Source organism: Dermacentor variabilis, chromosome 1 (assembly GCF_050947875.1).
Source record: "Dermacentor variabilis isolate Ectoservices chromosome 1, ASM5094787v1, whole genome shotgun sequence".
Lineage (NCBI taxonomy): Eukaryota > Metazoa > Arthropoda > Arachnida > Ixodida > Ixodidae > Dermacentor > Dermacentor variabilis.
In genome coordinates this window covers 196,959,648-196,972,441 of record NC_134568.1, presented here as the reverse complement: position 1 = coordinate 196,972,441, position 12,794 = coordinate 196,959,648, and the positions used below count along the sequence as shown (strand labels likewise).

General features: G+C 42.8%; 1 protein-coding gene across 2 annotated transcripts in view; it reads left to right on the top strand.

The window, feature by feature from the left end:
- The window catches only part of Syx16 (syntaxin 16), a 40,178-nt gene that overhangs the window by 21,165 nt on the left and 6,219 nt on the right, over positions 1–12,794 (top strand). The window contains exons 8-9 of one of the 2 annotated variants that reach the window (XR_012830171.1): positions 1,350–1,496; positions 7,944–8,015. Coding sequence is in view for 1 of the 2 variants with exons in the window: in XM_075702708.1 (XP_075558823.1) it covers positions 1,350–1,496 (147 nt within the window). In the remaining variant the exon portion in view is untranslated. The remainder of the gene's footprint in view (positions 1–1,349; positions 1,497–7,943; positions 8,016–12,794) is intronic. The other variant, XM_075702708.1, reaches the window with a different exon arrangement.

Genomic DNA, 12,794 nt, shown 5'->3' with positions numbered 1-12,794 from the left:
GGTAGAGAAACTTTACAACTTATGCATGGTTGGCTGCTCATTTGGCAGTGCAGTACCACAAGTGAGCTTGACATTTACCACATGTGCAGTGATCAATGAATTTGTTTCATCTGTTAATTTAAAACTTTGCATTCATCATTGGAAACTATTATAGCACTTCATAAGGCTTTTAGGAGACAATCTATTGGGTATGGATTAAATTGAGTTCTGTTATGGGGCTTCAGGAGTTATTTGGTATCCTTTAAAGAATGAGCATTAGTTTAGTGCGGGCCTCTCACATGCTCAACATAAAAAATTTGTAGAATCTACAAGTTTTAGTCAGACTTCAAACTTTGTGGTTGATGGCATTTTTTTTACATGGATCGTTGCATAAAATGTAAGGGTAAAGTAAGTTTTGCATCCCCCGGAAGAAGCTGGCATCAGGAATAGTATGCTGCTGTTGAGGGGGACCTAGGGTTATCTTATGTAACTTGTAATCGGGGATGAATCGTGTGCCTGTGGGTATGGAGCAGGATCCAGTCTTCCGGGTGAAAATTGCATCACTTTCCATGAGCTAAGTGTGGAAACTGCAATAATCTCAATGTAGCAGTTACTGTTTTTATTATAACCTGCCACGGTGGTTTGGTGGTTATGACATACTGCTGTTTAGCGTGATGTTGTAGGTACAATATGGCCACAGCAGCTGCATTTCAATCATGGAAATTTGCAAAAATGCCTCTCTGCTGGAATTTCTATGCACTCTATAACCAGACACTCAATATCAATCTGGAATTCTCTGCTGCAGCATCTTTCATAGCATGTGTGTGGCTTTGTAAGATCAAGACGAATCCGTCCAACTATGGCAAATCAATTCGCTGAAAGCCCACAAGGTGGAGGAAGGTTCATGAAAGAGTGTCATCCTCCCAACTGTAGCACGAAGCTATAAAGGAAACCCATGCAGGTTTCTCTGCTTTTAATTGTAAACCATAAGTATGTTCCTCAAGGCTAAGCATGAGTAACAACTGCTGTATCACACTAATACTCCAGCTGATGAGCACTGCAGTGACTGGTAGCATTTTTCATTGGGACAGTTTGTCAGTTGATGTCTTATAAGTCCTGGCAAAAAAAAAAAAGTCTCCATTAAAGCTCAGAACAACCTCTCGTTTTTCTTAGTGTTAGTAGTACTCCTGAAAGAAATAAAATTTTAGCTGATGGGTGAGATCAACAAAAGTTTTGCCATGCAGCTGCTGAAAATTCAGAAAAAAGTGAAGCAGATCCAGAGACATGCAGCGGGTTTGTAAGTTAACATGTTCAACTGCTGCAGCATCTTCTTTCTTTTTCTTTTTTTTTTCTTTTTTTTCACACTGCAGCATCAGCTCCAGATGGAAAACCAACTTTTCCTGGAAGACAACACAGAAATGGTGCAAATGCGAGAGCGAGAGATCAACAACATCTTGCGGTCCATCACAGAACTGAACACCATATTCAAAGACATTGCCAACATGGTGGCTGAGCAGGTGTGTCTGTATTTTTGTTGATCCAAGATATTTATGGACTGAATAATACTTGGTCTCTTGTGTAAAAACCTCTAGTTAGTGTTAATTTCCTAGCTCTTTTTCCTCATTTTACGGAAATGTTACATAAACGTTAACAGGCTCTTCCAGCACTAGATTTGCTGAAATGTAAGAAATTTGAGTGCTGCGCTCTGTCGGTTACTTTTCCCCAAGGTAACAAACCTTTCCAAAGGTAGTCCCAGAATTATTAAAGTTACACTTACTACTTAGTATGGAGAAGTATGTGTTGCTGAAAAATTATGTAACTGATGTTTTTATGCACCTTAGATGTACAGAGTATCACACACCACCAGATTTTGAAGTGCCATAAATTCTTACATTTTGTTCTTTCTTTTTAAACCGATAAAGTTGTTTACACCTTATAAATCTCTCAACCATCTGCTTCTTCTAATTTTACACTGTCAGGCATTTCATGGGCTGAGAGGGCGAAATGGTACGTCATGATGTTTGCAATGGCGGCAAATGTGGCCGACACCACCACAGTTGATACAGAGTGGGTGCCGGTCCTGTAGTCCGCCATACGTCTGTTTTCTGAAACTGCGGACGTTTCAGAGGCTCTTCCTGGGATGACCAAGATGCAGCAGTCGATGGCTGGCAGTACGGCAGTGTCGACATAACAGGTGGTGAACGTCAGACCACAGCAGTGTAGTTCAGGGAACGTGGCTCAGGACTAAGGCTTGCAGATGAAACGCCTGCCTGATTTTGTCACATATGAATTCAATGACAGGCGCCACTGGCGGTTCCACTGTCGGAGTCTCGAACTTGTGAATTTCTTCGCGAGCAATCTCCCTAATCAGATCACGTAGAGAGCCCCGAGCGTCAACAGTTATGGCGGCGGCATTGACCTCATTGCTGCTGGACAAGCAATCATACTGTCTGCATTGTTGGTGAAGTGCTCACTCAATAGCAGTAGCTTCCTTGATAAAATCAGCCTGGTACTTGGTGGATTGCACACCAGTCCAGCGAACAACTGCTCCTTCACGCCGCACATGAGGTAGCGTAACTTCTTATCGGTCATGTTTGGGTCGGCTCTACAACACAGATGGGCCATGACCTTGACGAACATTGCGATGGTTTCATTGGGTTTCTAAACCCGTAACTCAATTAGCTGCTGGGCACGGTCCCGTCGGTCGACAGTCGCCAAGGTGTCAAGGAGCTGCTGGCGGAAGTCACTCCAGGTTGATAGACTGCCTTCTCGGTTTTCATATGTGGAGATGGGTTTGCACAAGGCTCACTCTACAAGCAATGGTCAGGAAAGGGCACGGCGCTCCTCCACTCTGCAACCCCAAAGGCCCTACGGAAGGGTTCGTCGACTCTCCGACACAGTGCAGAGAAGGCTACAGAATCAGATCGCCAACAAACGCAGGTTTATTCACCCAAGATACAGCACAGTGGGATAGTCACGGCGCTTATGGGCAAAGGCTCACCGCAAGACTGATTGAGTACGCACGCCTGCTACGCTAGGGCTAACCGGTAGTGGTCCACCAAGTGCGCGAACGAGGAGTTACGGGAGCAAAGATCCCATGTAGCGAACTCGTTGCAGGCCTGTGAGCATCTGCCGCGGCGATGAAGCGCTCAGCAGAAGAGAGCTCGGGTGGAGAGGGCGCCCGGGGGCTGCCACTCGGGAGGCCAATCAGGGCGCGTCCCGGTGACACTTGCTCGCACGGCGATTCAAGTAGGCGAAAGAGAAGCACGGTTTGCGCGAGAAATTAGCTCCGGCACGCTAGCCGCGTCTGCCATGTTGCCATTACGGCGGCAGTTCCCGGAGATCAAGCTGAGCACAACGCGTGAGCTGGGGGACGAGGCGCAGGAAGGCACCTTGGTCCCCACACATACCACATACGAGCGCTATCGCCAAGAGCAAAATAGACATTGGTGAGCTTTTGTTTAGAACTCCACTCATTGATCTTGGCAACGCGCTCAAATTGGTCAAGCCAGTCTTTGACGTCTTCAAAGGTGCCACTGTGAAAGCGATTCGAAATCAGTGGTTGAAGAAGGGTTACCTGTGGTGGGCTAAACGAATGGACACTTTCAGGATCCTGTGGCAGGCTGGCGTCGGCCATGGGCGGCGATGGGTAGCGTCTGGACGAAGGTTTCTGCAGGGGGGTGAGCTCTTGAGCAAGCCCTTGCAACCGACGACTGAAACGATGCACAGGAGTTGCAGTGGGCGACAGAGTGTCCGGGCTGGATGAACGACTCCCAAGAGGGGTCCGGAGAATCGGGTTGTCATACCCCGCACCTCCACAAGTGTCATGGTGCAACGAAGATAGGAGACGAGGACACGTATAACAAACACAGCTTGTCTTAGTAGTTGAGCCTACAGATGACTTATTCGTCTTCTAATCTCCACTAGGCCGATGCACGAGAAGCCTCCTAAAGCTCCCATCATTCTCTTTGTCATCGACACATAAGAGTTGCGGCGAAATCAATCTATAAGACTTGCAGTTGTTTGAGTGTATTATCCTAGAAAATTTATTAAATAGATTGAGCATCCTTTAGCATTTTTATGCATATAGCAGTGGAATCAAAGTGAACAATGCAGATGGGGTGTAAACTTGAGCTATTTGCATAGCTGGGAGAGTGATTGATTGATAAATCTTTACATAGATAAGAACTGGCTCAAAGACCTACATAGGGGAGTGGGGTAAATAGAAGGGAAAGGAAGAGATCACAAATTAGTCAATCCCAGCCTCGCATGTAAAGTCCCAGAGGTACTGCACCTTTGCGCGGGCTGAACCGTCACTGTTGGGTATTGTCCAATGTTTAAAAGTCCTAATGTGCGGTTTGAGGCATTGCTGCCGGATGTCTTTGTAGTTGGGGCACTCCCAGAACATGTGTTTTGTTGTCAGTCGAACACCTGTATGGCACGTCGAGCAGATTACCGGTGTTGTGGAGGGGCAGCAGCATCATAGTCCAGCGAGTCCTCGGCTTTGTTGATTTTCATGCTGGAGTTATCCAGTTTCTCGCTGCCCAAGGTGTTATGGTGCGAGCCATTCTTGTAAAGATGCCACGTGGCAAGCACATCCTATGTCAGAGCATAGCCAGTGTGCACCTATAAACTAGCACTTGGGCACTTTGTGATAGGTTTGGTGGTAGCAGGTGGTCATTTGACAAAGTTTGCGCCGCTAGGGCACTCCTCCTCTTCTGTTTGGCCATGCTGACATGTTCGGCCAGACCTGGGTCATTCGGCACAGGTAGGATTGGGACAGCCGGGACGGAATGGTCACCTGCCTCATTTTCATTCACCAGCATGAACGTGGCCTCATTAGCGACGTCGCCTGCATTTCCCAGTGTTCAGTCCATCTGCACTAGCAAATCATGGTCTCTATGGAGCCTGCTGCCCCAGATCTTTGTCCCCAACTTTGGTTTCAACCCTGAGGGTGCCCACGAGTTGCTTCAGAGCGTCCCTGCTCTCTGTATATATACATGGCACTGCTGATGAAATGAACTGTGTCATCACATCATAGCAATAAACTTAACACTGTAATTGGTATATAAGTAAACCTTCATTAACTCTAACTCTGATGTCTCAAAATATTGGTTAAGCCAAAAATTTTCTTCTGGCCGCAGTGTTAAACCTTGTGTTTTTCACCGCTTATCTCGAAAAGTTATTGCACCGGACTCCGAATATCTCAAAATCTCGACTTCAAAAATGCCAGGGAAAAGGGGCAACAGGGCAGCGTCGGCAGCATTGCTTGTACTCTCTTTTCACCCAACGGCAGCTCACTAGCCAAGCCAGACGCTGCACTGGGCTGCGCTCCCCACTTATCTTTTCCCTTCTCTGTCTATCGCCACTTTCACACACTTGCTCAGGGTCTCACTGGCACTTTGTTGTGCCTCACGCAGCAGCAGTGAGCTGGGAGTCATGTTTCTTTTTTTTTAGGACACTGTCAGTGACCCGTCAATGTGGTCACAGCGTGTTAATCATGACCTTAGGCAAGATAATTGACACTTTTGAGCGGGAACGATCAGCCCATGTGCTGCACCCAGAAGAAGCCAGCATTCGCATGAGCCCACAGCCTTTCGGCGAGATTGTGCACGCCTCATGCTTGCTCGATGGTGAGGTGTAATTGCCATGTTAATCATGGCATTCCGCTAAAAGTGTGACAGCTGCATTCTTCTGCAGTTCAGCTTTCGTTTTTGAAGTGAAATTGTCCGGAATTCATCACTGTGCAAAAAGTAGCAGTGTCAGCTTTCTGAGTGTCTAGAATCGTTTACACTCGAATGACTGGTTTCAAACACTGCATTAGGATCAATTGTCTTGACTCTGTTCCAAGCGCACTGTCTTGGCACAGTGCAAGTAACGCCGCTGCTCATAGACACCAACGTGTAAAGGACCCATGCATGCGAAAGTGTTTGAGAATATTGATTTGTAGCCTATGATTTGTAGTCCTGTAGCCTGATTTGTAGCCTATGTGGGAGCGGCATATCAGTGTTTCCTTTTATGAGTCTGCCTCTACAGGCTAAGTCGCAAGAACAAACAAAGTGGGCTGCATTGTCTCCGGTCCTACGGTCTCATAAGTGTGGGGATTCCACTAAGTCAATAACTTCTCAGCAGAGTAATGGTTGCCTGCAAGCAATAACAGCAGCGACTAGTAGCAGAGAAATAAGTAGTAAGCACTAAACTTGAACAAAAGTAGACTGGTTCCAATATGTATCTGAAAAAAAAAGAAAAAAGGCAAATAAAGAGAATCTCCAGGATGAAATCAAATCTGCAAACAAACTGCAAAGCAATGCCAAACTCCCAATTTCAAAAGGAATGAAGGCAAAATGTTCCTCCGACATACAGAAGGATGAGACACTGTTGCAGAAGGTGCAGGAGAGGTTCTCAGAAGCACCTGCGAGCCTAGAGATTCTACAAGAGACATGAAACTATATAGTACTAACATAGCATATAAGATGTGGTTTCACCTTCTGTACGTAATTTGTAATTTCACTATTGCTGCTATCTTGCAAGCATCTTACCACATCGTGGATTTCATTAAACATTGTACTATATTTATGTCTTCATTACTAAATAGCTTTGGAAAATGATTGAAGAGTAGCAGAGCTTGCGTTATATTATTTTGTATGATTTGCGTATCAAAAATGCCCTTAGAAAAGCCAAAATGTCTGATACAAAAAGCCTTTTGGCTACTCTAGCACTGTATATACCGTGTAATAATGTGCTATGGACTTCAGATTGCCTTGCTCTCCTTGTGTTGCTCTTCCTTAAAAATAATTTTCTGGAATATTTTTTTGCTTTCTTTCTCATTGCATGGTGTCTTGTAAAAGTGCTCTTCCACAAATCCACTGGCCTTTGCGGGCCATCATTGTGCTTTTTGGTGTACCCCAAGCTCTCTGGGGGGAATAAAAAAAAAATTTCATTTGCTGTTCCTGGCATGGTGTGGACAACGGTACCAAACTGTAGAGGGATTTTGTGGTCATGATGGCCGTGAAGCTACAGCTTCTGAAAAAAGAACAATATAATAATAATAATAATAACAATAATTTTATTCGTCATTTTACAAATACATTTCTTGGGTGCCTGCCAAAGCCACAAAGGGCTTGAGGGACAGTGCTTGGCAGTGGCGGGCAACACAGTTCACAATAAAATATTCTAGAGCAGTCAGTCGGAAAAAAAAAAAGTGATAATAGAAAACAAACAAAAGACACACAAAAGAACCAAATGAAAATGGTCTTGTATATAAACATAATAAAAGTACATGTTTAGTCATTGTACTAGATATTTTTTTTAATGTTTCACTCCAGTACGCTGCACACTGTTAGAGTAAAAAATAATTTTAAAATATTACACAAGCAAGTCATGTTCGAACTCTTTCAAATTTTTTTTGTAAGTGTAGCGCAATGACTTCTGCTTGCAAGTTATTAAACATAGCAGGCACATAATAGGGTTGAGCCTGTTCGGCATACTGCGCACGTGCACAGGGTACAATAAGAGGAGCCCTGCATTGCAGTTCACAACCAGGCATGTAGGGCCTGCAAAACTGTTGTGACCACAAATACTTAAAAAGCACAGTTTCAATAAATAGATGCTCAAAGTGTCCAGCACATGCAGAAAAAAAAAACAGACGTTAGTCTTCCTGTAAGCCATACATTACTGAAGTTAAAATTTCTTTGAGCACACTGTCAACTTTGCTTTGCCAGTCTACAGAACAAAAATAAAAGCAACAAATATCATACTGTACTACAGAATATGCCAAAGAGTATACAATTTGTTTCCTCACTTGGAAAAGGCAAAGTGCCTTTATAAAGCAAAGTAAACAAGCAATTTCCCTTAATTGCTCACAAACGTAGGCGAGATGGCTGTTCCAAGACATGTCAAAATCAAACAACAAACCCAAGTACTACTTAACTGTTTTAACACACACTATTGATGGACCATTGCAGTTCAGACAACTGGAAGAATGAAGAAACACTGAAACATTAGCAGGAACACGTTTATGAGGGGTGTGGAAACATGTAAGATGAGTTTTGTTGCTATTATGTGTAATTTGATTATTGCTACACCGTAATGTTATTAGATAACAGTTGCTTTGTAAATTAGAAATTGCTTCTGAGTAACATTCATTAGTTGATATTATAAGAATGTTGTCGGCATATTGAAATATATGGCAATGTTGCAGTCCAATACATACATCATTGAAATGCACATTAAGCAAAAGTGGCGCAATTACTGAACCTTGTGGCATGCCACTATGGAGCTGAATCTTTCTGCATCTGATTGAACTTAGAGCGATGGACTGGCTATGAGTTGAAAAGTAATTGTAGTGTACAAGCAGAGAGAGAAAAGGTCCATGCAACCCATAGTGGTATAATTTTTCAACCAGAAATGACAAGCAGGAGCCATATTCTTGGTTCACCATTTTTGGGATATCACTTTCACTTCACTTTGTTAGGTTAAGCCAGCAGGAGTTGTTGATAAAACCAATTGCATGCCCCCCATTAGCGTTATTCTCATGTTGCACAGTCCTCTAGCACATCGCAGGATGTGCATAGCTCGAGACATGTGCTGTGCTGGACGTTATGTCATACAATAGTAGTGAAATTGGCCCCAAAAGTGATTGGTCAAGAATAAGGATTTTGCACTGCTGTGTCCGCAACAGTGCAATGTCTTTACTTAATGTTGTACTCTTCATCATTTCCTCTGCTGAACGAAGAGTTTGGCTAATTGGTAACTGATCATTTGCAGTAAGTGATCAATCATTCTCAACAAAAGCTGTACAAACACATGTACACTAAAGAAAGAAGATAAAAACAATGCAGTTGTGTTGTGTAAATAGTGCAGTTGTGTTAGTTCGGGGTAGTTTGAGGCTGCTACTCAGCAGTGTGTGATTACTTTGTGGTATATTGCAAAATTGATGACAATGAATTGTGACCGAGTGAGTGTTAGTGCTGAAAAGTGTTCTATCAAATAGTGTGTATTTCAAAGAGGGTAGAGACATTCATTTATGTGTCCTGGTTGTATGTCAAGTTGAGTTAAAAACTAAGTTTTTGGTAATGAAGACAATTAGGCTAGTTGGTATATTTTTGTAGGCTAAGGCAAACTTAAGCGCAATAAATAACTGGATGAGGAGAAACAGGCAGATAGACAGACTGTCTCTGTGTATTCTCATTTGTAGTCTTTTATTGTGCTCAACTTCATTTGAGCTTTTGGGCTTGTTGTTCCCTGTGGATGATACAATAGGATGGGACTTGATTGTGTGCAAATGTTACTTTAATTTATTTTGCAACAACTGAGGCTATTTCTTGTACCATAATTTAGAAGCATAAATACGGTTTCTTGTTCCCCATAATGACCATTTAGTACTTTCTTCTTGCTTAGAACACAACACAGTGCCTTCACTAAAGTGCCCCTCACCAATTCTGGCCACTTTGAACTGACAAGTGCAGTGCATACAATGTGCGCTAACAATCGTGCCTGCAAAGTATTACACCGCTACATGCCGCGAAAAAGAGCTGAAATTCTAAACCTTCCAATTCCAAATGCTTTGCGCCCTTCCCCTCGCGAGCAGTGTGCTCCCAGCTGGAGAGTCGACGTCAGTCATGCAAGTGTGTCTACGTAGTTCGCCGTGCTGTGACGTCACTCACAGTGGTGCATGACTTTGAGAATTATTCAAAGCAACAGCAGTTATTTGTTCGATCTGTTGCATCAATAGATGATGTAAAGTTTAGGTAAATAATAAAACCTACAAACCAAATGTTCTCATGCCATTGTTTTACTTTGTACCATAGCAAGAGAGGTGTACTTCTGTTTCTTTTGCTTGTTTTCATGTCGCGCAGTCCCACATGCCGAGAACGAAACTGTGTCATTTTCTACCATTCTTGAGTGCACGATCATGCTCTGTGGTCTGCTTGCGTTTACCTCAGTGTTCGTGTAGCAGTAACTGATACCACTAGTCAGGTGTACACTTGTACTCGCAAAATAGTGTGCTGTGCGAAACGAGACTAACACAACAGCTCACACGCGAGACAGTCAGCAAAAGTGCTCCATGCAGCAGAAGAGCAAGTAAAGAAAGGGAAAAGGGTAGGGCCTGTGACATATGCGTCACGCTATCCTCCAGCTCTGGTGTAGGAAAACGCAGGGAAGGAATTTCGCTTACGGAGGCTAGACAGGGCAAGTAGAGAGAGCATCTATGTTGATGGTAATGCTCGCCTCCTGAAATCATGGGTTTGCAGTACTGAAATATTTTTATCTCGGCTGTTAATGAACCAATTTTAAAGATTATTGTGGTAGAATGCTCCCACAGGGCACATAACTTCTAGCGTATAACCAAAATTTGCTATGTGGCCTGGTGAGGGGCCCTTTAAGATAAGCGAAATGTTAACCTGGATTTTGTACATTTTGTTCTATTGAAGGATCAACATTTGTAAACTTCTCAGATTGCCATACTATTTATTTGCTGAAACAACTCAAATTAAATGTTTATCTGTGGTGATTGTTAAAAATATTTCAACTTATGGTAGTTCAAGCTGCTTTATATCTTTTTTTTTGGGGGGGGGGGGAGTAATTCAGCTTCCTTTATTTTTCACGCAGTGCAGTATGTCTAGGTCAAGCAACTTTCATAGCCAAGGGAACACCAAGTGTTAAGAATTGTACATGATGACATTTGACACTTAAGCATATGAAAAGCCCTAGCTTATTTGTTCAACCATTAGTAGGCATATACTAAAGACAGTGGCAGCCGTTACATTCCCCCTTCCACCCCCCCCCACTCACTCCGTCCAAAATCCAAATCTTCCGTAGCCTCCAGCAACCTCCAGTTGCTTTTAGCAATTGACAAGGGTGCCATTTAGCAGTAACAACTGGCCTTGGTATATGCTTACTTAAGGTTGCATAAATATGTGAGGGGTTTCAAGGAGCATGAGGTTTTTGCAGCAAAGCTTCTATTGCAACTAAAATTTCCCATAAACATAATTATAAACAAGATCCACATAAACTAAAGGCATGTAAATGAGATACGTAACCACAGACACAGAAACACAAGCGCACACTTGTCTGAAGAGCCAAATGTCCCGGCTCACTGAAAATTAGAGGAAGTGTGGGAATGGTAAGGGTAATGCATGGATACATATACCGGCCTGGGTATGAATGAGACACTTTGCAGGAAATAGTTGCTCAGAAAATTGCTTGCTCAGGAGCATTTTGAGGCTGTATATGGAAGTGGCACGAGAGAACTACTGGGATTGTTCAGTGTAAACCTCATATGAATGGAGTATATGCATTCAAAAACTTTCCGATGAAATTTGAAAGCTGTAGGGGGAATGAGGGAGCCACAAGACAACAGCAAAATTGTAAAAATTTCAGTGTGCCTCCGGGCTTGCTGAGAGCACAATATGTTTGCTGTAAAATAAATACAGATTGTATTGGTTTGACAATATCTAGGAATAGAGCGTATGCTTGGATAAATATACTGGTAAGATTTGAAATTTGTGGAGAATTACTGGAGTCATGATAATGCAATAAAATGTCTCAAAACATGCTATCTCTTTTTCTCTTTTTTTTTTCCCTCTGCGTAAGTCCCCTCAAGATGTTCTTGAAACTCCTAGCTAATCTTTGCACAAGTTCTCTCAGCTCTTGGCAGCACTCTCAAAGTCTCCTTGAAACATGCTTTTTCAACAGCTATGGACTTCGATGCGGGTCCACCTAAAGCACCTCAAATTTCCTCTTAGTCATTCTAGACACACTTTGAATCTACCATGAGCATCTATAAAGAGTTCCATATCTCTCTGAAAAGTTTCATACTCCTATGTGCCTACTACACTCTCTTACAGCAATCCTTTACATATTGTAGAAGTATTCTGGCACTCGCTAAATGGCAGCTTTGTGACTTTTTGAGTGTTTAGCACTCCCCACTAACAGTTGCGATTTACCCACAAAACCTTTATGATTAATTCCTGCAATTTACACCCCACTATTGTCCTTTGTTTTCTTGTAGCACTGTAAACATTTCACACCTGAACGCCTTTGTTATATTGCACATACAAACAAAATGACCTGGAATGAAACCACGAACATATTGATTTGGTAAGGGGAGTCCTCGTGAATATTAAGAACCAAATTTAAGTCTCCTGCATAAACCTTGTAATTTATTAATAGATTTTAAAGATCTCGCGCCCCTCTCTGCATGTTTTATGTCGTCCCTTTCCATTCTATAAACAATACACAAGTGATGCCTTTTGGGCGAGCAGTCTCATTGGTTTCTCATGTACATCATCACGAATACTTCATATATGCTACTCTGCTAATCTTTTTCTTTAATGGTAAATGTACACATAGTAATTTGTATACCTGTAAAAATGAAAACAGAACTGCAACAGATGCATATGTTTCTTCAAACCAATGGTGCACTTCCACCTGAGGATGCAGATCATGTGTTGCATATGTATTTGTGAGTGCATGTGAGGAAGGGAGTGGAAAATAGAATTTCTTCTGAGAAGCTGGGCTCCTTGGTAATTCACAAGGCTGGATGTAGGAAGGCGAGAAGTGACTGAAAATGTAACAATGGTTAACAAGTTCAGGGAGATTAGCGAGCAGTGGTGCACAGCAGGCTTATATGGCACAAAGATGTGGTCAAGTCTTTAAGAAAGGAAACAGGTGCTATGTTGTGGCTGGAGAAACGTGAATAGTGCCAGCACAGTACTATCCCCTCAAGGATGCTGGTAGTAAACCAGGCCACATCTTTTTGCATTGTAGAAAAAACAAGTGCTGCATGTAAACTTCATTTTGATGCCACCATT